This window comes from Alligator mississippiensis, chromosome 4 (genome assembly GCF_030867095.1).
Source record: "Alligator mississippiensis isolate rAllMis1 chromosome 4, rAllMis1, whole genome shotgun sequence".
NCBI lineage: Eukaryota > Metazoa > Chordata > Crocodylia > Alligatoridae > Alligator > Alligator mississippiensis.
Genome location: NC_081827.1, coordinates 115,834,760 through 115,860,712, shown reverse-complemented (window position 1 = coordinate 115,860,712; position 25,953 = coordinate 115,834,760). Strand labels below are relative to the sequence as shown.

Genomic DNA, 25,953 nt, shown 5'->3' with positions numbered 1-25,953 from the left:
ATATCCTGATTCACAATTATGCATATTATTGATAATAATGTACATTATTCACAATTATTCCTACCACAATTCCTACGGACTTCAGGATACACTTGTGAGAAGTTTAGTCAGAGCATTAGAATGTGGCCACAGGGATATCAGAGAAGCTAATTTACAAGGAGTGCAAGAGGTATGAATCTTGTGATAAAGAAAATGCATACTAGTCCCTTTAACTGCCTCTTACAAACAGCATCAGCCAAGACACACTGGCCACTACCTAGGCCTAATGAGGATGGCTATGCTTTCTCCCTGCAACAGTTCTTAAGTATGAATGAAGTGCTAGCAACAGATAAGGTTAGAATAGGATGGTTGCAGTGGATGAGAAGAAGTGAGGCAGCCACAGTATTCAAATATAGGGAAAAAAGGGAACCACTACACATGGAAGCTTTCACTCTTAATTTTAATTAAAAAAAAAAAAAATCTAGAAAACATTACAAACTTGATTCTTTGGCAAATAATAATAACAATAAAAAAAAATGTCAGGAGGCCCTTGCGGCTCAAGTCGCATACCTCAGAAAGGCATCAACTTGATGACATCATGTTTGACAAGATGGTATAAAAAAATTACAGCAGAAAATTCCAAGATACTAAATCAACTTTTCACACTCACAAAGTCATCTGTGTTTTTTGGGGACAAGGGATGAACGTAAGATAGAACATGTTTATCAGTGATCTCACATGTAGTAGGGAAGGGACAGCAGAGCTGGACACATTAGGAGACAAAGGAAACATCTCTGCCACACTCTGAAATTAATTTGCAGATTTCCCTAAGCAATGCTGCTTCTTGTTTGTCATGGGATGCTGGGAAAGAGATATATGAAGCCTGTTCTTTAAACTCACCTTTATAACCTAGAATCAGTCATGGTCATAACACTACTATGCTGGCTGATCTCTCTATATCAACAGATCCGTAGTTCATTCTCCAAGCCATAGATTTTTGCCTTCAAGTTTCTTAGTTCTCCTTGAATTTTGCGAGTTCGCCTGTTGCCTTGGCGTACCTCATGCAGAATAGCAAGGTCTTGGTCTGGTCCAATATTCATGGTCACCTAGAGAGAAGAGGGGGTGGGTGGAAATAAAGCTAGGAAAATTCTTTCTTGGAGTGTGATCTGGGGAGGATTATAAAGTAAACATTCCAGTCATGGCAAGAAAGCACTCAAACCAGCACAGCTAACTGCATTGATAGAAACAAAAGGAGGCGTACCAGGACAGAGAACTGAGAATAGAAGCATTTCTTTAGCATCAGAGAGAGATACAATGCCAACTGAGTGAAAGAAGAGTTCACAGAGTATACCGTGAAATGTATCAGTAAACAGGTGGCTTGTTTAAACAAGCCATAGCCAGGATTTATTTTATTTTATTTCATTTCACTTCACAGGGACTCAAATACAATGCGACTCATTCAACCAGAGTGTGAGTCTCACTCATATATAAAAACCAGGTTTTTATTCTGTGTTTATATCTAAATTATAATTATCAGGACAGATGCTTTACTGCTGGTGCTGGAAAACTGTAACTTGAAAACTGCACTAGTATTTTTGATTTTGAATGACAATGGTTCAAGATTATACTAGCTGTATCTCCAGCTTGTATTTTAAATTGTATTTCTGCACCCCCTCGTGGTCAAGTCTGTCCAGAGACTAGGACAATACAATTAAGCCTCCACCTTCCCAAAACAGTTATAAACATGCTAATATTACAAAAGCCTAAATCTGTCCGTCTGCCCCTAATGCTTTATTTGCACTCTGACTGGCTGACAAACAGCCGCCCAGCCCAATGTGGCTGCGGCAGCAGCTGGGGGAGGGAAGGAGCAGCCCTCCTCCCTGGGGCCCGCTCCTTCCCCACGGTGCCCCTGAGCCTGCTCCTCCTGTCCCCAAGGTGGCCCAACATGGGGGGAGGACCAGGAGCACTGTGGTGTCGGCGTTGATGGTGGGGCCAAGGGGGGACTGGGCCCGGGTCCAATGCGGGGTTGGGGAGCAAGCCCAAGCTGGGGGAAAAGCCAGCCCGCTGCGGTGGGGTGGGGGAAGTGGGCCCAGCCTGACCTGGCCCAACAAGGCAGCTGCAGGGGGAGGGGAGGAGGCTGGCTCCACATCAGGCCCGGGCCCACTCCTCCCTTCCCCCTGCTGCTGCAGCAGGGAGTGGGGGGAGCGGGCCCAAACCCCAAGCAGCTGGAGGGAAGGGGAGCATGCCCGGATTGGGGGGGCAGGCTCCATTCCCCCCCCCCCGCTCCCCTCCCCCCCCCCCAAATCATTCTTAATGGGCAATTGGCTAGTTTGAATAATAATCTGCTTCTGCAAGTTAACCATTATTTTCCTTGTTTTTAACATTTGGGTAACCTGCATGCGTTAATCCACAATGTCAGACTGTACATTCTGTGTAAGACTACCTACGATGACTTCTGTATTAAGACCTAACTCAGCGCATCAATAACCCAAACTTGTTCATACTGAAATTTTGGCATTTAAGGCTAAAAATAACGATTAGATAATCTAGTCTGAACTTTTGTATGTCACAGGCAATTAGTTTTCATCCAACTACCCCAATCTGGATTAATCAAGTCCAAAGACTTTCATTAATCCAAATCATTCTAGTCTGTCATATTGAATGAAATAGTTTGAATGTTTGTAAAGGTTGCCCATTAGCCAGTTTCAGGAAGAAGATAAGATTTATCTCCTTATCTTCACTGTTTTGGGGACTACGTGCAAAAGGTCCTGACTTTGCTTAAAGTCTTAATTTAAATTTCATCTTTTAGAAATCTTTTACAAAGAGAGCAAAAATCCTGAATTCCAAGAGATCAAACCCTGAGGCCTTTTGACCGGGTTGGTAAGAAAAGGGCATTTGCAGTGATATGGAAGTTTCCCAAAAGTAATTTAAAATGCTCAACAAAGGTAAAAATCTGTTGAGTAAGATCCGAGCCCAAATTTGGGAGCAGTGACATATTGAGTAGGAGGAGCCCACTGACGGCAGCTCGCTCAATAAAAACTGTAACTTACTGTCCCAATTTGGAGGTGACTATACTTGTAGAACAACGAAGGAAAAATCGCAAGTATAGCCCGGGTCCAGACTGATCACCTGAACCACGCTCTCCGTGAACACGAATCTCTTAGTTCACGCTGAAGCCGCGGAGCACCTGAAAGGGACTGAAGGAAGGGGACTTAGTCCTATCACTGCTGAGGCCAGCTTATTGAATTGTATTGCTGAGCCCATTTCATTGAACCGTACTACTGAGGCCAACCCATTAAATCGTACTACTGAGGAATGAAACCATATTTTGGTATTTGGCTTCTTGGAATTCTAGGATTGTAAGTATAATATGAAAAATAATAGTATTGATTCAAATTTAACTTTTAGTTGTAATTGTAGTTGTTTTTGTAACACTAATTCTTATAGTATTGTTTGGGAAGGAAGTGCATTCGGAGCATTGTTTCTGATATATGTAATTATTGTGTTTTTAATGTTTGTGGTGTTTCTTAAAGCTAAGCAGTGTTATATACGTAGCAAAGAGTTTTAAAATAAAATTGTGTTGTATAAATTAAGTGTGTAATCACTGTGAAATCGTGCAATCAGTTAACTACTCCCCCAGCCAGTGCATCAAAACAAATCAGTAAATTGTGTGGGATTTTCTCTATCCCATAACCCACTAGAGACATAGTCCTCAAAGGACTGAACTGCACACCACAGGACAGGAGAAGCTAAGGCATCACTATAGTGCCTGATGCTCCTACAATGGCAAGGAATTAAGATATGCTCCAGTGTTACCAGCAGACCAACCATGTCCCATGCTGCAGAAGGAAACAAAAAGAAACCCCAAAACAAATCCTAAAGTCTCTGATTAATCTTGGGAAAAAATTCTTTCCAATCTCAAATCTTGTGATCTGCATAACCCCAAGCAAATACATCAAGCATCAGACCAGCTTCTAGAAAAACTGGTCCATACCACCTCAGAGCACTGATCTATGGAGTCTGGTGACCAAGCCCAACTGTGGCCAATCACAGGTATTTCTGGAAGGGAAAACCCCAAAACCCAGAATACATCCATCTAATCTTGTCTCAGTGAGGAGTGCAGTGGGGATTAGTCTTCCTAACCTCTGCTGGTGAAAGGCTGAAGCAAGACACTGCTCAGATCTCTTGCTTCATTTTCACCAGCGGAGCTTAGACAACCTGTTTTTTTTCCTGATAAAAATATCCCAAATGCTCCAATTAAAAAAAAAATCTGCATTTTTCCATGATTAAAATAAAATACCTCTGCCCCTGGCCCTGCTATTGCCCCTCACTCCCAACCCAGAGCCCACTGGCCCTGCTGTCACTTCTCACTCCCAACCCAGAGCCCCCTGGCCCCAGCCCCCCAGTATGCTAGGAAGGGGATGGGTGTATGGGTAATAGGGTGGGTTAAGTCTATCCCCATAGACTTACCTGCAGGGAACAGTTCACCACCACCCTCCCTGGCTGCCACATGCATGTACAGATGCATGTGGCACCCCTTGCACCCCACTCCCCACCAGCCCCAAGGAGCTCTGCCAGCCTGCAAGGGGAAACCCACTGTTTCCTAGGTTTTTCATCCCGTAAAGTAGAACATCTGTGTTTTTCTCCTTTAAGGGGGAAAATTCATGTTTTCCCATAGCAAATGGAAAACATGGAACCCTGGTTATTCCCTTAATACAGAGCTGCAACTGTTATGAGCATACTGAGGAATGCAGGCTATCCTGTTTTCCACAAATGCCTTTGAAAAAGGGGATGAAGTAAAGGACTCAGATTCACAAATTCCAAAGCCAGAAAGCACTACCAAAACTAGCCCACCCCACTTAAACAGACAACAAAAGTTGTCTCAGATGCTGGGTTTAAGCATGTCTTTAAAAAAAAAAAAAAAAGCTCTTTCATCTTAATGACTCCAAATAATGAATCCATCAACCTCCCTTGTTGAATTGTTCTGATGTATAATTAGTCTCACAGCTGGAAAATTATATCTGAATTTTAAAAATGTAATGAATTTATCTTCAACTTCCAACCACCAGAGATTTTTAGGCTTTCCTGAGCACAGATGAAAAGCTGTCCACTATCAGACATATTTTGCAAAGGTAAGCATCTATACAGTGTAACCCAGTCACCTTTCAACTTTTCTTCAGTTGATGGCTAAGCTTTCATTGAACTGAACTGGAACAAGATCAGTTCCCAGAACTGTTAGGAAAAAAAAAAAAAATCAAACATTTTTGCCACATTACACACACAAGGGGTGGCAGTTGATATTCAGCTGCCTAACAGCCATATTAGGAGAATCGGCATGGAAATATCAGACGAAAAGCACAAGAGAAACGTAACTGGGTACATTAATTACATCAGCTATATAATCATAAGTCCCTAACAATATGAGGGAGGTTGATGGATCCTGGTGGGATTCATCCCACGACTGGGTGGTACATATTGAGGGCTATAGATTGTACAGAAAGGACAGGTCAGGGAAGAAAGTGGGGGGGGTTGCACTTTATGTCAGTGAGCAATATACATCAACCCTCATCAAGACAGAATCCAAGGTTGAGGAAGTAGAAGGATTGTGGGTTAGGCTACATGGGGGGCAAGGAGAAAGGGATTTGGTGGTAGGGGTCTGCTACAGACCCCCACGCCAAGGGGAAGAAATAGATGCGGGGCTCCTGAGGCAACTCTCGGAGACCATAAAAGCTAAAGAGGCGGTAGTCATGGGGGACCTAAACTACCCGGACATCTAGTAGCTACCATGGAGCTGAGGATGGCAACCCAAGTAAAGCACAACAAGAAATTGTTTTTTAGATATATTGGGACTAAAAGGAAGGCCCAGGGAGGAATAGGACCGCTGCTAAATGGGCAGAAACAATTGGTGACAGATAGGGGGGACAAGGCTGAACTCCTCAACGAGTTCTTTGCCTCAGTGTTCCTAAGCGAGGGGCACGACAAGTCTCTCACTGGGGTTGTAGAGAGGCAGCAGCAAGGCGCCAGACTTCCATGCGTAGATCCTGAGGTGGTGCAGAGTCACTTGGAAGAACTGGATGCCTTTAAGTCGGCAGGCCCGGATGGGCTCCATCCGAGGGTGCTGAAGGCACTGGCCGACGTCATTGCAGAGCCACTGGCGGGAATATTAGAATGCTCGTGGTGCACGGGCCAAGTCCCGGAGGACTGGAAAAGGGCTAACGTGGTCCCCATTTTCAAAAAGGGGAGGAAGGAGGACCCGGGCAACTATAGGCCGGTCAGTCTCACCTCCATCTTTGGTAAAGTCTTTGAAAAAATTATCAAGGCTCACATTTGTGAGAGCCCGGCAGGACAAATTATGCTGAGGGGAAACCAGCACGGGTTTGTGGCGGGCAGATCGTGCCTGACCAACCTAGTCTCTTTCTATGACCAGGTTACGAAACGGCTGGACACAGGAGGAGGGGTGGATGTCGTATACTTAGACTTCAGGAAGGCCTTCGATACGGTATCCCACCCCATACCGGTGAACAAGCTAAGAGGCTGTGATGTGGATGACTGCACAGTCCGGTGGGTGGCGAATTGGCTAGAGGGCCACACCCAGAGAGTCGTGGTGGATGGCTCGGTCTTGACCTGGAAGGGTGTGGGCAGTGGGGTCCCGCAGGGCTCGGTCCTTGGACCGATACTCTTTAATGTCTTCATCAGTGACTTGGACGAGGGAGTCAAATGTACTCTGTCCAAGTTTGCAGATGACACAAAGCTATGGGGAAAAGTGGACACGCCGGAGGGCAGGGAACAGCTGCAGGCAGACCTGGATAGGTTGGACAAGCGGGCAGAAAACAACAGGATGCAGTTCAACAAGGAGAAATGCAAAGTGCTGCACCTAGGGAGGAAAAATGTCCAGCACACCTACAGCCTAGGGAATGACCTGCTGGGTGGCACAGAGGTGGAAAGGGATCTTGGAGTCCTAGTGGACTCCAAGATGAACATGAGCCGGCAGTGTGACGAAGCCATCAGAAAAGCCAATGGCACTTTATCGTGCATCAGCAGATGCATGATGAATAGGTCCAAGGAGGTGATACTTCCCCTCTATCGGGCGCTGGTCAGACTGCAGTTGGAGTACTGCGTGCAATTCTGGGCGCCACACTTCAAGAAGGATGCAGATAACCTGGAGAGGGTCCAGAGAAGGGCAACTCGTATGGTCAAGGGCCTGCAGACCAAGCCCTACGAGGAGAGACTAGAGAAACTGGACCTTTTCAGCCTCCGCAAGAGAAGGTTGAGAGGCGACCTTGTGGCTGCCTATAAGTTCATCACGGGGGCACAGAAGGGAATTGGTGAGTATTTATTCACCAAGGTGCCCCCGGGGGTTACAAGAAACAATGGCCACAAGCTAGCAGAGAGCAGATTTAGACTGGACATTAGGAAGAACTTCTTCACAGTTCGAGTGGCCAAGGTCTGGAACGGGCTCCCAAGGGAGGTGGTGCTCTCCCCTACCCTGGGGGTCTTCAAGAGGAGGTTAGATGAGTATCTAGCTGGGGTCATCTAGACCCAGCACTCTTTCCTGCTTATGCAGGGGGTCGGACTCGATGATCTATTGAGGTCCCTTCCGACCCTAACATCTATGAAACCTATGAATATGGATGCCTAATAAGAGAGAAAGAGAGTGCGTTAAAAATTGTAATACTCCACACCAAAAGATAATGGACATTATCAGTTTCTAAAGACTCAGTTTAGGAAAAATAGGAATTCCCAACACATTTAGAAACTTAGAACACACTAGTGTGGACTAATTACATCTCAGTCCTCTCCCTAACCACAATCAACGATTACCTTGAAGAGCTGTTTCTCTACATCCTTCAACCTCTGCCGAAGCTGCTTAATGTCATTCTTGAAGCCTTCTACTTCCATGCTACGCCGCTTTTCCAGGGCCTCATATCGTTGCGTCATCAGTTGCAAACGCTTCCCCATCTTTTCTGAGCGTTCCTGAGGATGGGGGAAAAAAAAAAAAAGAGTAGGATTTCTAGGATAAGGCATCATGGAGTCTCTCTAACACACACACATGCTGGGGCTCAAATAGCTACCTACACTGGGATGCAAGCCCATCATACAATTGGCAACAAGTAACAGAGGAATTACCTTGAAGAGCTCTCGGCCAACATCCCCCTCTTCACGAATCCTAGCCAGCTCACCCTCCAGGGTAACACACTGCTCTCGGTACATGCTTGCCAGTCTCTGCTCCTGTATTAACTGCTCCTGCAATGACTAAATCCCAAAAGCAAGGACTAGGATTAATAAATGGTGGAAGCAGGTAGTCAGTACACAAAACCTCCCTCCCCAAAGAATAAAAGGTGGGACAAAGGCTATTCCCATAACAAGTTAATAGGGGTGCACTGATAGAGATTTTAAGGGCCGATACCAATTTTTAAGGAGACATATTGGCTGATACCAATCCAATTGCCAATATAATTGCATGTAGCTGCTAAATCTGTTGTGGTGAAAGGGGAGGGGGGAGGGAAGGGCATGGGGGGCAGCTGAACACTGTGGTGAGGGAGAAGTGGGGCAGGGCAGGATGCGGGACGGAGGCGCAGCTCAGCCGGGGGTCGTGGGGGGGGGGTGGCTCCAGCTGCTGCTTGCACCCCAGGAGGACATAGAGGGGCAGCATGTGTCCCCAGATCTGCAAAGGGTGGGGCTGTGCTGGGCTCTTCTTGGCAGGGGCTGGGCACTACACCCACGCCAAATTTCGCCCTAATCCCCACCATAGCTTGCCTCCTAGTGCTGCTGCCTGCCCCAAGCCCAGCCCCTGCAGAAAAGAGCCCAGCACAGTCCTGGCTCCAGCCCACAGCTGCAGCCCTCCCGTCCCACCCCATGCAGATCCAGGGGCACATGCAACCACCCCCAGCCCCTCAGTGCCCTCCCAGGGTACAAGGAGCAGCAGGAGCCACCCGCTTCCTCCCTGACAAGCCGTGGCTCCATCCCACATCCCACCCCAGCTGGGCAATGTCTGCCCCTGCCCCACTCCCTCACTGTGGGGGGTGTTGATCTACCTCCCACACCGCAGTCTTCCCTCCCCCCTCCCCTTCCACCACAATGGACTTACCAGCTGCGCGCAGCTCTCCAAGCTGCCGGGGTGTGCTCCTCACTGCCTGCATGCTGTGCGCACGCACAGGAATTTATCGGCCAAATCTAATACAGTCAATTTTCTTTATATTGGTGCTGATCCAATATCAGACCAATGTATCGGTGCACCTCTACAAGTTAAGTAGAGATATAACAAATAACAAGCCCAATAACCTGGTAAGTGGCACTGTGCAGGCAGCCAGACCAGAAAAATTAAAGGTCTAACCACAAGATCTGAAATATAAAAAACTCCTTTGATTATATAATTAACTCCCTATGTGGTTCCTTCAGTGAGACAGTAAAACAAACAAGAGAGCCAAACGGAAAGGGTGTGGACACACAAACGTCACTGATTGGGAAGTGGTTCACAATTGTATTAAGTGCTGCAACTCCAACACCACAGGGTGGGAGCAAGCACCCATACCAGTGCTCCTCACATTGGGTGAGAGGGAGAAGAATGCTTGCACCCACTTTGTGCATCCCAGGGGGTGGATGACGAGTGGCTGAAGGCATTTTTACTTTTCTGCTTTGCCTTCTCCTAAATTTGAGTTCAATAAACTTCAATAGCCTGTGACTGAATGAAGTCTGCAGTGTGCTTGTCTGACTTAAGTGGCAGAGTGGGTGCTTAGACCCAGCCTTTTTGGTTCCCAGGACCTAAGGGACAGGGCACATGATGCTGTTCTGCAGTGGAGTTAGGAGTGAGGACCCAGCTGGTGTTAAGAAGATAGCTTTTATTGAACAAGCAGTGCAAAAGCAGAATTTTGGGTGGCAGTTGTCATTTAAGTGAAATCTACTGAAGAATGAAGAATCATTATGAAGAGTCCTAACTGTAGAACATTTCATCCCTCAGTTTTGTAAGCTATACAATGTCCTGCAAATCAAATCCTGTTACAGCAAAGCTAGCATAATCAATATATCCCATGAGAACCTTTCAGCTTTGAAACACAGAACATGTGTTTCTCAGTAAAGAACCAAGTAAAGATACCATCTTAGATACTCTCAAATCTCCATTCAGAAATAAGTAGATCTCATTACAGAGGGAATAGCGATTACCTTGATTTCGCCACTCTTTACCTTCTGAATTTCACGATCTGCATGACGAATCAGCTTGATGTCTCTCTCCTTTCTCTCCCTCTCTGGCTCCCTAGTGATGAAAACCACATCCCGGCCTTCATCAAGTTTCCTCAATAAACTGTCCTTCTCTGCCATCCATGCTTTCTCATTTGCTCGTGAATCAGACTTCAGCTGGAGAAAGTCCCGTGTGCTCTCATAGAGTAGGTTCTGGGTCTTATGGAGTCTCAAAACAGGAATTAAAAAAGAAAATGAACTCCCTCCACCAATACCCTCCTTTGTTCCCCTGTATTCTCATTAGGAGTCAGAATCATAGAATAACAGAAAATTAGGGTTGCAAGGAATCAGGTGGCCATCTAGCTCAACCCCCTGCTCAAAGCAGGAGCATCCCCAACTCTCTCATCCCAGCCAAGGCTTTGTTTACCTAGGTCTTAAAAACCTCCAAGGATGAAGAGTCCACCACCTCTCTGGGTAACCTGTTTTAGTGCCTGTTCCTGGAACCTCCTTTGTAACCACCCTTCCCATAACTGAAAGCTGTTATTAAATCCCCCTTCAGTCTTCTCTTCTCTAGACTAAATAAGCCCAGTTCCCTCAGCCTCTCCTCAGAAGTCTGTTCACCAGCCCCCTAACCATTTTTGTTGCCCTCTGCTGGATTCTCTCCAATTTTTCCACATCTTTTCTGGAGTTGGGACCCAAAACTGGACACTACTCCAGATGTGGCCTCATCAGTGCCAAAGAGAGGGGAATAATCACTTCCTTTGTTTTGCTGGCAACACTCCTACTAATGCAGCCCAGTATGCTGTTAGCTTTCTTGAAAACAGGGGCACACTTAGCTCATATTCAGCCTCCTGTCTACTGTAACCCCAGGTCCTTTTCTGCAGAGCTGCTCCTCAGCCAGTTGATCCCCAGCCTGTACCAGTGCATGGGATTGTTCTGTCCCAAGTGCAAGACTTTGCACTTGTCCTTATTGAACTTCCTGAGATTTTTTTTGGCCTAATCTTCCAATTTGTCTAGATTTCTCTGAATGCTAGCCCTACCCTCCAGTATAATCTGCTACTCCACCTAGCTTGATGTCATCTGCAAACTTGCTGAGAGTGCACTCCATCCCATCTTCCAGATTGTTGATGAAGACATTGAACAAAACTGCCCCCATGACCAACCCCTGGGACACTCCACTTGATACTGGCTGCCAACCAGACAGCGAGCCATTGATTACTACCCTTTGAGTGCAAACAATCCAGCCAGATTTTTTTTATCCACCTTACAATCCATTCATCCAACTTCTTAGCTTGCTTATGAGAATGTTGTGGAACCATATCAAGAAGTTGGTGCAAGTGTGAGCTGAGAAAGTATAGGAATGGTCTCAGAGTTCTGAGCCAGTTTTAAGAGCCACTTTATCCAGGGATGATGGGGTAGTTTAACCTGTAGATTTCTTAGTCCACCTCCACTTACATATCAAGCCACTGACTGAATACTGTGTTTTCTGCCTGCTATATTAAAATAAGGAAATTATTTTAGACCGCTTTACAGCCTCAATTAATACAGAGTTGTTCTCTTGTGCTCACTTATCTGTCAAGCTTTTGATCTTGTCTTGGTCCCTCTGATGCTGAACCTGAGCTTCTTCCATGTGAATCCTCCTATCTTCTAACAATGCATCAAGCTGTTCCTTGGATAACCGGGTCTGCTCTTCCATTTGAGCCTGCAGAGCCTCTACCTGAATGGGCGTGCAAGAAAGGCATTAAGTGAGCTCCTATACCAGATATGCTGCCATCCTTGTGGATACTGTTTAAATACCAGGTAAATATACAAACAAATAACACTCTCAACCCCTTAATACCTTGTTAGATACCTCATCCAATTTCTCACTTATAAATCTGATGTTAAAGAAAAGCCTACTTTGGAACTCTAGTTATTTCTTTAACATATTTCTCCGTATCCTTTGTAAGTGATAGACACTTTACAATCAGTAGGCCAGATTCTTCCTTGCCTGCTATGAGACCTTGGAAGCACAGACACTTCGAAGACTACTATTTTGAATACAGTATATTAAAAAAAACCAAAACATCTTTTGCTATAAGTGTTGTGTTGTTGTGCTCTGGGCTCACTGGGGGTAATTAATGCAAGTCCCAGTAGGGGACACGTCTGAGAATCTCAAGTCTTGAGGGAAATGCATCCACTGGTTTGTTCTGGCTCCAAGAAGCCAGACAAACAATGAAGGTGATGAGTATAAACAGTCCCAATGTGGGGACACACTAAGGAAGATACAGACTGGAATAAAAAACTGGTAAGCTTGTGGCTCTGCATACCAGGACTTTACAAGGCTGACTGTTAATACCTGCTAGATGTAACATGCATGTAGACTGCTTACTGTTTTATTGCATTTTCTTTGATTTGCTTTTGCCCCTGCCCAAAAATAAGCTGAATATGCTGAAAGCTGGATGTGACAGATGGACCCAGTCATTAGTCTCTGAAGAAAACAATACAGCAGCTAGTATTAAACTGCTAGAGACAGGACTGTTACCTTGAAATCTTGGTCTTAGGCTAGGAACAGACATTGGATAAGCTGGATAAACTGCGTCTGTGCTTGTCCTGGAACAAAAACATCCTGGGATTGGCGTGTACACACATCTCCCTTCTTATCAGGATTTAACGAGCAACTGAATGCCATGCTGCTTTTCTGCCACTGATTCAATGACATAATCCCAAGATAACTGTTCAGATATACTTTGCAACATCTTGGGATAAACTGTTAGTACCTCTTATCTGGTAACCTTTTTTTTTTTTTTAGGATTTATCCCAGGACAGCAGACATGGATGGTTTATCCCAGGATAAATGCACTGCCTGTTTGCAGCCTTAAGGGAAAGAGCTATTAGTCCCCCACCCAAGCAACATGATGATTTGAGGCCTGAGGTCAGATCAGGTTGTCCAGGAAGAGATCACAAGGGAAATCAAAGATTTAGGTATTCCAAAGCTTTGATCAATGTTTGACATAGGAAAGGAGATTGGGGGGGGGGGGGGGGGGGGGGGGGGGGGGAGATTTCAGTCATCTTTGTGCCTCACTAATTTTAGTCTCTCTTGCAATATATAATTTTAGTCTCTCTTAATGCTCCGCCCTTAACTCTTGCCTTGGCAACATTGTACTATTTATTTCATTCTATTCCATACAGAGGCCTGACAAAAGTAAATTTTGACTCCTTTGGCAAGTTTCACTGTATCATGTTCTGTTTATGCTACACAAAGAAAAGGAGAAATAGTTTCACAGATTCACAGAAGTTTAGTTTCCAACCACTTTGTTCTTTGAAGTTCTTAAACAAGTACTTAATCCTGAAGTTCTCTGTAGGCCAGATCCACAGCTGATAAAGCCAGTAATCCACTATATGAATTTACATCAGCTAAGAATATGGCCCTAACGTAGAATATAAATCGACAACAATAGGAATTCTTGTGGACAGTTTATTGGATCTACTGCCATGGTAGGAAATGTCACTTTAAATCCACTACACAAAGAAAGCACAATAGAGCAGGAGCAAGAGGGAAGCACCACTAAGCAGCAAACAGCAGGCCAGGTGCTGGGCAGACAATATGTTCAGAATTCATATAAATCACCATGTATGGGCAGAAGGTGCATCTGTTAATTAGCAAATGCTCCTTACCTGCAGTAAAAGAGTTTGATTGTCTCTGTGATATTTTTCAGGACTTTCTGGTTTCTCACCTTTTGCTGCTGGCTTTGAGGTGCTCCTTTTAGTGCCTGCTGCAAAAAAAACAAGATTAATTGAAGAAACTGCCCCACTCCTCTCTCTCAAACTATATGCAAGACTTTTCCCAGCAGGGAGCATTGGAGAGAATATCATTTGCTGGCCTGAGGGAAAATTGCAGGAAGCGAACACAGCTGCAGTAACCACAGCTTCTTCCAGCAGGACTCTCAAGAAATATAGAATCACTGGCTTTGGAGAGCTCATAGCTACCACAGTGTGCATATGTATTTAGCCATCTTGGTCGTCTCATTGGTACGATACCTGTTCTGGAAGTATAGGTATCATTTCGTTCGTGTTGATCTCTGGATTTGATTGACCTTTGAGAAACAGTGACCTATAGGGGAAAACAATCCATAATCTCTTAGCTGAAGAATTCTGCTCTTTGCTCTACAAGCCATAGTCATCAAATGCAAATACTAGGCGGCATGGGGAAAGACTTGGAAGAACAGCCATCAGTGCAACAGGAGCAGAACAAACATATTTGCAGAAAGAACGCCAGTGTTCAGTGAAAATACCCCCTACTGTACAGTTGCTTGAACTTTGCAGTTTCCATCTCTTCACCAGTTGTAGTTTTTTAAATTATTGAGGGCTGGTCTTGTTTTTGCAGACTGTAATGGGAACAGGATCTAGCCCTTATCAGAAGATGTAGCTTTTATAGGCGGCAGAAAAAGAGCAGATGTCCTCTTCTCCACTAGCCCTCCTTCCTGCTATAACCGATTGTTAATACTGGTGAGGAAATCAAAGACAAAAAACTATCCACCTGATATAGGTACTGTTTCAAAACCAATTGCTATATTGAGTTCCACTCAATGCAAGAACAGGAGGCCACTAGGAAGTTACAGTTATAGCTAACAACGGTTATAGTTCCCTTCATCATGCATTTGCAACTTTGGTTTTGACGCTAGTTAAGCAGTCCCAAAGGCACTGCATGTCAGTGAAAATTTGGTATGTGGTGTGTCTCTTTCCCTTTTTGCTATCCTTGGACCCATTACACTGCCTCTGCAACAGCTGACAGCTATCCCATATCAGCAGAATTTCAAGCCTGCTTTCAGGGACTTCTGCACAACTTGAAAAGTGCAGAAGGACCAGAAGTCAAAAGGGAATCTGACTCAATGTTTCAAGTCTCACTCTGCATAGAAGACACTATTTTCTTCCCATATTCAACACGCTCTTTATTCCCCAAGTCACTGCTCTGACCTTTCTTGCCAATAAGGAAGCATGGATGACAGAGAAGGACAGTTTATTGAGGAAGCTTGATGAAGGCTGGGATATGCTCCCAACAGCCGGGAAGTAGAGAGAGAGAGAGAGAACACTATACAAACTTATATACAAAGCCCAGGCCCACTGCTGCTTAAATCAGCATGGGTAACCAACAGGGAGACATGGTTTGCTTCAGGAGGGAAGGATGTGACAAACTTCCTCTCCAGCACTTCTGTCCAAGGAATAAAACCATAAGCTGGGACCCTGGGTAGGCCTCACTCTTTATCCAACATGCTAGAATCATTTTACTGCATTATGTATTAGACAAATAGTCAGTTGTACTGAAACATCCAATTTTCCAGTAACTTTCTCCAGTCTTTTGTTTTTGATTTTGGTTCAGGGTTGTCCCTCAATCTATACAACATCTAGGAGCAGAAGCCAGAGCACCTCTGTAAAAGAGACAACAAACAGGACCTCTGTCAACAGCTTTACCTTGTGTGGAGGCTCCTTGTGAAAATAAGTGATTTCTCCTGTGTCTGTTCCCACAAGAGCTAGGAGATGTTGAATCTTTTTTCTGTCTTCCAGCTCCCTATAATTCAAAGAAAGGGGATCAGTATGAGATACAGCCTCTCCCTCAAGCTGCAGGGAGTCTTATAATCTTTATAAAAGCAGCTCTAATTTTTCAGCCTTTTGCAGCCCAAAAGGCAACACTGTCTTTTAACTAGGCTACCAGATTCAGTTGACATTTACTTACAATACATTGGAACAAGTCTCCTTTTACTATTATAGAAGTGTAGGGGGAATGGGTGTCTCTTTTCTGTACAATCTAACACTAGTACATAGTAGGATTGGGAGCTGAAAAAACAGTATTCTCACTCCAGGGTGAAGTTAGAAGTTCCTAACAAACTAGTTAAGAAGACCTGAATCCAACAGATTTCCCAATTTAGAACAGACTTTATCATCTTAAAATGATAGCGTTCCATTTACTCCAGTTCAAGATAGACTGTAATAGATGTACAAGGCTCTAAGTATCTCCCTGAAGAGATGCTACAGCACTCCCACAAACCACTTACAGTCCTTGCCCACAAACCACTTAACAGTCCCCACCAAGTGAACCAAAAATCTGAATCACTCCTAACTAGGATTCAGAAGCAACTCAGGGAGCTACAATCTACTGAGAGCTAATTTGGTGCAAGATGAGCAATTCAGGCTCAAAATAGAGAGAGGCACAAATAGGAAGGGGTTATGTTGACTGGAAAACGGTGGAGGGAGCTCTAAAAAAAACAAAAAACAAAAAAAAAACGACCCCAAAACACTACCCATTTTGCATTTGCATTTTAAAATTTCAGTTTCTTGCTTTTAAGACTGCATGGAGGGAATACAACCACGGAGGGAATACAAAACAGTTAAACCAAAACCTCCAAGCTGAAGCTGACAATTTCATTTCAAACCTGAACTTTTTTCTACCTGTGTATCTTCTATGTGGACCTATTCTGGTAGCAAAATCCTGTAACCATCCAGGACAGCAGATCGGAGGTCTTGCAGTACAGCCACTTAGTTTTTCTTACTAGGCTAGTGCTAATGAACAGACCTATAGTAAGAACTATACTTTTAAGGCGGTGGCTCTAACATGTAGCTATAAAACCTTTTCTGCACATCTCTATTTACCTGACTCACCTGATTTTCAGCCGGTCATTTTCTGAGTAAAGACGTAACACATGTTCCCTCTCCTGGAAGAGGTAAACTTGCATATCGCTCAAAGCCTTCTGCAGCTCTGCAATTTCCTCTTCCCGTTGACGCATCTCCCACTGTAGTTTGTGCTAGTGAGAAGAAGAGAGACAGAGAGAAGTATGTGAATGATACTCAGCATCTGGCAACAGGAGCGACTTGTGCCAAGCAGAACCTAATACTGTAACACCTCCTAGTAGGGCTGAATGGTTTTAAAGCAGTACTACCAAACTTTGACCAGCCAAGGGTATTACTGCAAGGAGATCTTTCAGCCAGAAACCACAGGCCACTGAAGCTGGTGATTCCACCACACTTGGATCAACTAGTGCTCTACCTTGATCCAAGTGACAATACAACATTAATCAAGCTTGAACACCTGACCTATGCTGGAACTGGGGAGGTTTGCAGCTCCAAGTCAGCGGTCAAGTTCTGAAAAGACAACACTTGAAAGTTTCCAACTTGAATGAAAGCAAGGACCTTGCAACCTTGTGTTACGCTTAACAACAACAACAACAAAAACAACAACAAAAACCAAAAACAGCATACCATAGGATTTAGGGTAGGATATTATTACAAGCTTATATAGTAATTGGCTTGTCCAATTACCATTTCCCTCAGAGGTCATGTGTGTCAGGGTGGACAAGTAATCCATGAGAAGAACATTCCAACAGAAGATCAAGGTCAAAGATATCCCAATCCTTGTAGCCCATCAGGCTAGCATAATTATGAAGTTGGCAATTTCCACAGCCAAATGACACAAGGAAGTGACATGGCTAACATCACATTACATCCATAGCCCAAATAACTAGGTCCACATTTACAGCTGGGTTGACTGTGAATGACTCCTGTGAGACTCATATTACCCACTCCGCTACATATCAGTAAACGGGGGCAGTATTGAGACTTCTCCTAGCTTTTACCCACATGCTGATCTACAGAATATTTTTTTAAATCTTGCCTACCCTGAAGATCTTCAATCAGTTTCAGACATGGATGATTCACGAATAGCTATAATATTTTCAGATGTGATCAATGCTCTTCCAAACATTTTAATAAGTAAGGATCCTTTCTACTGTATGCAGCTACCTGGCAGCTTTCTGTTTGCTACGGTGATGCATTATAAGATGAGAGAACCCTACCTGTTATAAAATGTCTGGTTTAATAAACTAGGTTTTACTTAGAAGTTGTTTACCTTGTTTTGCCAATAGAAGTTCTGGAAGCAGGTAGCATTTGCCACTGTCAAAACATCAGAACATGCACACATTCATGAACTTCTGGCAGCTCTCCATGGTTCCTTGTAGTAGCCATAATGGTCAAATGGAAAAAACACTCAGGGAATGAACCAGCTGCAGAAGGGATAGCAACATCCAGCAGAAGGCACAGGCATAGTTACATATGCCTTCAGTCAGCTGGCAGAGCTTTGTTTCATTCAGGAAATAAGGCATAAACCTGTTGGCAAAAGGGAGGTGGGAGTGGAGGTTGGGGCAGGGACAGGGGGAATGGCTTCTGTTACAAAGAAGCTCTGAGTGTAGAAATACTCAAAGTCTGGCTAACAGAACTGGAGCTGTGCTGGAAGAACACTGTAGCATGAAATAGGTCTTGGAGTGTAAGGTTTGGGTCAGAAACCATCCTTTTCATTCTGCTTATTAAGCATTTAGGTCAGTGGTTCTCATCTTTTTTAGATCCAAGTTACCCCAAGTGTTTAGGCCAGTGGTTCTTGGCATTTTTAGATACAAGGTACCCCTCACTGGACTCAAGGCACCCCTTGGAAAGTGTCAGCTGTTGGTTTTCACTTTATTATTATTTTTCTGTGTAAAAAAGAAAGTAATTCTTTTTATACAAAGATCTCAGATGACAACAGGTCAGAATGCTATTTGAAATCTCTGGGTTTATCTTATGAACCATGTTTGCACACCGAACAGTGCTTACACTGTGCATGACACACTGTGGCACCCCTGAATGGTGCCACAGAACACTTGTTGAAAATCACTGGCTTAGGCACACTGGGGTCCTGGTCCATTCTGGGAGCTCCTGGAGACCACTGCAGTAGTCTGCATCCATCCAACAAAGCTCTTATTCATTTTGGGCAAATGAGTGTCCACACTTCAACAAACTAATGCATAGTGAAAAGCAGGTGGAAATAGTACTGTCCATTAAACTCAGGGTTGAGAGATAACATACATACACATAATATCATGAAGACTTTCTACAACAGTGCAATATATTAAAATAAAAGTACTTTCCCCTATGCACTATAAGACCTGATGGCCCAAACTTGCTCATTCCTAGGACCTCAAGATGTAATGATTCCCCTTCAGCTCAGTCAAGTCACATTCCCCAGCAATCTTCAGTATGAGAAACATCAGTAATATTAGCTCTTCAACCTCAATACTCTGATGAGAGTATAACCCTTTTTCTGCCAAAAACTGGATGTGTGAGTGTATTTAATGTGTCTATGTGTGATGAACTAAATAAAACAGTCCATCACCATTATGGTATTCTTTTTTTACCTGCTCATCATATGTTTCTTTGTATCTCTCCAGCCTTTTCACCAGGCCTTCATGCTCTTCATCAAATTCAGAAATCTTTTTGCGATAGTATTCTAGCAGCTCCCGGGAGGGGCGGAGAAAGGCCAGGCGCTCATTGATGGAAGGGAGTGGAGTAGAATCCCCACAACCTGGACTTGGAGAATTAGTAAATCTGGAGGTGATTCGGGTGGCTGCCAAGCTGGATGAAATGGAGGAACAAAACAAAAGAAAATAGCATTACGTTTTATGAATGAATAATGTTTGGCTCTTTCATCATTAAAGTTCACCGTTCCCTACTATGACTGGTCTAATGCAGTGGTGCTCAACTTTTTGGCCCTACGGACCAAAGGAGCAGCTTGGGGTCAGTCCCCAAGTCAGAGGAAACCCTATGCACTAGGTTCAGGTGTTGGGGGCCCAGCACTACTTCCTCCTTGCCCCTGGCACTGGGATTGGGGTCCAGGGCCTGGCATGTCTCCCTCTCCCAGCTCCCCATATCGAGATGGGTCCTGGGGCCCAGCACTGCCCATGCACGCTAGGACTGGGCACTCGATTCAGCACGCAGGATGCAGGACTCCCCAGAATCTAGAAATTTAGTAAGAGTGGAGCCCCACAAACCAGTTCATGTGGCACCACAGGCTGGATCTGTTCTGATGGGATAATTTTTCAAACAACGTACAAAAAATATTTTACAATAGTCAAAAAATATGACACCCATAACATTTTGTTTAAATGTTAGTATCACAGTAAACGTAGTTAACAGCTTCTGCACCTCAAATAATCTGACTTCAACATTACCAGCAAAATAAAATTTGTGGCATATAAAAAACACAAAAAAAATTAATAAGGGACTGCTGACCTACCCACTAGTGGGTAGAGATTTGCCTGCTTGGTGGGGGGTCGGGGAGTATGCCTCCCAGTCCAGTTAGACAGGGTGCCCTACTTGGCAGTTGTGGGGAGCTCTATGAAGAAGGCATCCACAGGAATGGGCCAACATTGGTGGGGAAAAAGTGTCAGACATAAAGGAAAGACGAAAGGAAAAGGGGTACTACATACTCGAGTACAAGGTGGAAAGCAAACGTTGGACAGAGTATAAAGTAAAAAAAGGAATGAGATGTGAAAAATGTCACGAGCAAACATATCCAATACAACAGTGAAGCTGAGGTAGAAAGAAACAAGCAAAGGTAGTATTTACCTTGCAGACAGCAGCAGCATAACTTATGGGCAACAAACAGGGTATCAGCCCTGGGTGCAGACTACAATGGGGCATCTTTCTCCCCTACTCCCCCCCAGGATTCTTTGCCCCAGCCATGTGGCAGGACAGCTGTAGTTTCTTGTGGCATTCTCAAGTGTTTTCCCTTTTTGGGCCAATTGGGCGCAGCTATCTTCTTGTGGGTTGGCAGCTTGCCCTCCAACGGGAGTCTGTAAGGTCCCTAGGGGTTCTTGCCTACCACGACTTGATGTTAAGGATTATTGCTGGGAGGAAGTTCTCACGTCCTGCCTCTCCTTGTTCCCTCTTCAATCACTTGCTTAGATCTTTGTCTTGAGGCTCTGCCTCCCCTACACCCTGCCATATGCCAACCAGGGATGATGTTAGGTCTTGGCCAATGCTACCTCAAAGTCAATCAGCCATGGCTGGGCCTTAGCCCCTATTTTATCTCAGTCCCCATTCGGACGGTATACCGTCCTTATTGAAGCCTCATGTTGGCCTGACTCATCGTTGCATGTACCCTGGGATGCCTTCCTTCAGGGTTCACTCCCTCCCCAGGGTTACTCACGGCTTTTAATATTTTTCCCTCTCTCCCCAGGCTCACCGCTGTCCCAGTCTCGGTTAGCTTCATCTGAGATCCACAGCTTTGCAAGAGGTATATATCCTGGCTCCTTCGAGCCAGCCTTAGCTGGGCACCCCGGCTCTTGGGGTTGCTACTGCTCGCCCCTGCTGGGGCAATCGCTCAATCCCCAGTGCTCCAGGCTCTCAGGAAACTTCACTTACAGTCCTCCTTGGACGCTGTTCGGTGAGGATTTTATCCCTCTCTCTGAGGGCTGTCCAGCTAATCGACACCAGCAAGTGTCTACAAACCGTGCCTATGCTGGTGCAGGGGAGTGCGTTTGGGCTTTATCAGTGTTTTGCAGTAGCCATTCTTCCCATCGCTCCTGCGCTGGCACTGCTTGTCTTTTGGCAGCGGCCTCTCTACCACAGCGCCTTCGATCTTTGGCGACGTTCTGCGGCCACCACTTTTCCCTCTGCTCCGGCGCTGGAGGTAAGTTTCTGCTTGTGACGGCATCCCCGCCACAACAGCCCTAAACCCAGCAGTGTATCTGGGGGGCAGGGGGCAAGCAAAATGGTGCTTCCACCCCCCCTTCCACCCCCCACGAGTCTCAGAGCAGGCAGTCTTACACCCAGTAGCACATCTTTAAGGCAGAGGGAAAAAATGAGGCACCTGCTACCCAAGCTGATGCTGCTGCTGCACAGGGATGCTGCTGCTACAACAGCAGTGGCAGCTGCCTTCAGTATGACTTTTCTTCCCCTCACCTTGTTCCCCCTCATCTACAGTGGTGGGGATATGCCCTCCAGTCCTGTGCACTGAAGTAGCTTGCTACACATGTCAGATAGGATGTCCAAATTCTGGTAGTCATAATAACACATTTCAGAGTTCCATTGGCTTGTCATTGTTGCTTGATATAGAAGCAACTAGAAATTGTAAAGCTGTGTTTCATTAGGGACTATCTTTTTCTTCCAAATGTACAATAATACAACCATGGGTAGAGCATGTCAATTGTATGTGAGGAACAAGCAGAAGCTTCTTTGCTTCAGTAATTATCACCTAGATATTACACTGAGGAACATAGTAATGTTACTTATATCAGCAGGAAAATATGCATATCCCTGTGCATCTGAATTTTGGTATAAACTTGGCTTCATGAGCCAGACATGAATTTACTTGTACAAGTACCAAATTTACATACATAAGTGTATACATGCAACTGTTCACTGACCTCAGGCTTCTCTTTTAAAAACTGGCTCGTCGTTATATATGTTGAGAAGACAAAAAGCTTTTCAAGATGTCATCGCTACGAAAACTAAAAATGACAATGCTTAACTAATTTACGTAATTCTTTGCTAAACAAATCCATGTGCCAGAAGTTGACTGAAATTCTCCCTTCCAGATGTCCTGCAACTTTGGAGGTGTTAACAAGAACGTGGATTAGGGTGACCCAGTTAATATAGTCATACAGCTGGAAGGGACCTCCAGGTCATCTACTCCAGTGTTTCTCAACCCACGGGTCACAAGAATATATGAAAGGGTTGTGAACAAACTTTAAAAATGGATTCTCCTTTAAAGAAGAAAAATAAAGGGAAACTGTGGCTTTTCCCTTGCATGCTGGCAGAATTCCAGCCTGCAAGGGGCTGCTTGGGGCCCACCTGCCCCACACACCTGGAGGCCTGGGCAGGAGGTCAAGACTGAGGGGCACTGGGTCAGGACTGGCCATTGATGTTTACAAATGGGCCTTGGTACAAAAAAGGTTGAGAACCACTGATTGACTCCAACCCTCTGCCTGATGCAGGATTATCCCTATCCAAACCATCCCATACAACCATAATCTAAAGTGTACATAAGACTAAACTAATATACCTGGGCTTCCAAAAAGCCTTGTACAAAGCCCCATATCAAAGGCTCTTAATAAAATTGCGTTGTCACATTAAAAACAATGGCTTCAAGATAGAAAGCCATGAGTAGGTGCAAATGGTTGGTTTCCAGAATGGAAAGAAGTAAACAGCCAGGCCCCTGCCCTTTCACTTGTTTGACTCTTCTGGTGCAAGGAACTTGGAAAGACCACAAGCCAATGCTACGGATCCCTATTTGACATCTCTGGGTTTATCTTGCGAATCGTGTTTTCCTGCCTGACAGTGTTGGTGCTGCCTGGCACCCCACCGTACCCTGGAAAGGAGCTCAAGGCACCCCAGGGGGCTGCAGCAACCAGGCTGACAATCATGGGGCTAACGGTGAGGCCGCCAAGCAGAGAACTCTGCCCAACACCCGCTGCCCCCTAAAGATGGCACAGAGCCTGTGGATGGGCCAGACGAGCGCTGCAGCCCAGCCCTGGAAGTGATGCCTCAAAGGTCCTTATGTAAGTTCACCAGACTTAGCACTGACCGTCACTCACACCAGCCTTGCAGCACAGGGCAGAGAAGGAAACCAACCAGTGTTGCCAGGTGTACAGTAATTATTGTATTTGTACAATCATTTCAACCCTTGTACAATGTACAATAGATAACACTGTTAAAAATGTACAATAATTTTTGAGACAGTTCACTGATACAGCAAATGCAAACCCTGGTCACTCTCAGGGAGTCTTAACCAACTTTCTAGTTCACTGCCACCACTTCCTTATAACCTCTTGCCTGGAAATAAAGAAATGCGTCAACTTTGAAGACCCAGTTCTCACTCGCTGGCCAGTTACAGTGAGCAATAAAAAGTAAATAAGAACTAAGCTTAATTTGCATCCTTTTTTTTCAGTGTGGCAGTTTTTTTCATAAAATACGATCGTTTGAGCATTTAATACGATGTTTTCATATTTAAGAACTGGCAACGCTGGGGGGAGGCGGGAGCTTGGGATTGGCGGGGCTGCAGAGCTACACTCACCTCCTGGAGGCGCGGGGGGACCCCGGGGAGGACTCCGCCCTGCTCATTCCGCCCTACCCGGGCCGCCGGGCTGGGCTGGGCTGGGGTCCCCGGTGGCACAGGAGGGGCCGCTTCCGGGCTTCCTACGGGGCCCGCGGGGGACAACCCCCAAGGAAACGCGGAAGGCCTCCCCACTCCCGAACACCTGAAGCTGCTCTTCGGAGAGACTCCGACCTGCAACCGCGACGTTCAACTGAAAACCTCGGCACAACCAACCGAGCAAACCGCCACCGGCAGCTCCGCCCAGTCGCCGCGAGCCTTACATCGCGGGCGCGTTCTCCCGCCCAATCGGCTCTCGCTGCACAGCGCGCCCCACGCCGCGCCAGCGTCCCTGGGAAATGTAGTTCTCAGGGCCGGGCCCTGAGGCCGGAGTCCAGCGCGGAGGCTGCGGCGGGGCGCGGGGCATTGCCTCCGCGGGCAGTGAACAGCGCCCATCGCCACAGAAATACGCGTGCACACACCAAGGGGGATCCCCTCTCTACTGTGCAGAAATGTTGAGCTTTTCACCATGGCTGCCTGACCATCTGCATGCAACCCAGGCTGCTGCACGGCAAGCTGCCACGCGGGCTGCAATTGTGGATGGGCTCTTCCTTGCACGTGCACTTTACACCCTCCTTACCAGGGGCAGGGCTAGCTTTGAGACCCGCTATCATGCACCCGCACTTTGAGCCCCGCCCCCATCTGTCTGTCACCCACTGACTCCTCAATTTACATCTTCCCCGACCATGAACCACGCGCGCCTCCAGTGGCTGGGGGGCATGGCAGTGGTAGGAGCGTGGTGGCGGTAAGCGGGGCAGCTCCCACAGATGCTGCCCGTGCTGTTGGTGGCAGCCAGCAGGGATCATGGAGGGCCCATGGGCGCCAGCGACAGTGTAGGGGGTGCCCCGCTACGCTTAAGAGGCTGTATGTGCACCCCCTACGCATTGCCCCTGTCCCTGACTGCCTTTCTTGCATGCATACCAGCCTTCTTTACTATTCCTTCCATCCGGGAAGAGCTCAGAGACCAACTGCAGATGCCTCCTCAGCCGGACGAAGGGTTTTTAAACCAGAAAGCTTGCTAAGAAAAAAAATTCTCTTTAGTTGGTCTAATAAAAGATATCAGATTTACCCAAAGAACCTTGTCTGCTTATAGTTTACACTAGACACATACACATGAGCGCTGTTTGATCTACACGCAGTTTGATCTACACACACCTGCAGTTTGATCTACACATACGCGCACTGTTTGATTGACACGCACAAGCGTGCATGCTTTGTTGAATCTAGACTGGGGGACTCCTGTGGGCTGGATCCAGACCCAACAGTGGTTTTGGATCCAGCAGCAGTGACACAGGTTAACGCAGGCATCACTCCCAACACAGGGCTCCATGCCAGGGAATTTGACAGAAGGCCTCAGTCCAACCCTGTATTCCAGGAGGCCTGTGGGGCAGGTGAAATTCCCTGCAGGCCCAATCTGGCCCATGGCCATGTATTTTATACTCCTGATATAAATATAGCTGTAGTATGCAGTTCTAACCCGTTATGTTGGGAGTTCAGCAACAACACTCTGGACACTACTGTGTTGAACTACAGTTATTATTATAATTCTCTGGAATCATATCCAGGGTGGATCTTAACAATTGCCCTAGTATGCATGCAAAATTTACACTTGCTCTGTCTCTGACCTTGACCTGGCCCAGTCCTGATGAGTGAGAGGAACCAAGAATATATCTCCTGGCTCCTCCGGGGAGGGAAAATGGAGTCCCCATCCCCTGTGCTGCAAAACTGCAACAAAACAAACAACTCTGCAATGCTGAACATGAGAGCTTTGGCCTTAAAGGGACAGTGAGGGAAAATACAATAAGACACAACACCCCTTCCCCCTAGACAGAATATCAGCCAATCATTTGGGAGGGCTCCGC

General features: G+C 45.8%; 1 protein-coding gene across 6 annotated transcripts; it reads right to left on the bottom strand.

Moving 5' to 3' along the window:
- Window positions 1-420: 420 nt before the first annotated feature.
- Window positions 421-24,312, bottom strand: CCDC77 (coiled-coil domain containing 77). 6 transcript variants are annotated; one of them, XM_006265689.4, is made up of 11 exons: window positions 24,014-24,312; window positions 19,353-19,569; window positions 16,792-16,934; window positions 15,607-15,703; window positions 14,176-14,248; window positions 13,813-13,907; window positions 11,724-11,872; window positions 10,141-10,384; window positions 8,107-8,232; window positions 7,801-7,953; window positions 421-1,085 (listed from the first exon to the last, which is right to left on the bottom strand). In XM_006265689.4, exons 1-11 carry the CDS (start codon window positions 24,058-24,060, stop codon window positions 939-941), a joined length of 1,491 nt encoding a protein of 496 aa, XP_006265751.1. In that variant the 5' UTR covers window positions 24,061-24,312; the 3' UTR covers window positions 421-938. The 6 variants fall into 6 exon arrangements, with proteins under 6 accessions (XP_006265751.1, XP_014464618.1, XP_014464629.1 ...); XM_014609132.3 differs by having other exon boundaries at window positions 13,813-13,910; window positions 24,014-24,311; XM_014609143.3 differs by having other exon boundaries at window positions 10,162-10,384; window positions 13,813-13,910; window positions 24,014-24,311.
- Window positions 24,313-25,953: the final 1,641 nt, after the last annotated feature.

Bases quoted from the DNA above. Each gene is read 5' to 3' on its own strand.
- CCDC77 (XM_014609132.3), bottom strand. From the start codon at position 24,060: ATGAGCAGGGCGGAGTCCTCCCCGGGGTCCCCCCGCGCCTCCAGGAG. The intron at 19,570-24,013 runs GTGAGTGTAGCT...CATTTCATCCAG, and splicing joins TCCCCCCGCGCCTCCAGGAG to CTTGGCAGCCACCCGAATCA. The intron at 10,385-11,723 runs GTGAGCACAAGA...TCCTGTTTTGAG, and splicing joins ATCAAAAGCTTGACAGATAA to ACTCCATAAGACCCAGAACC.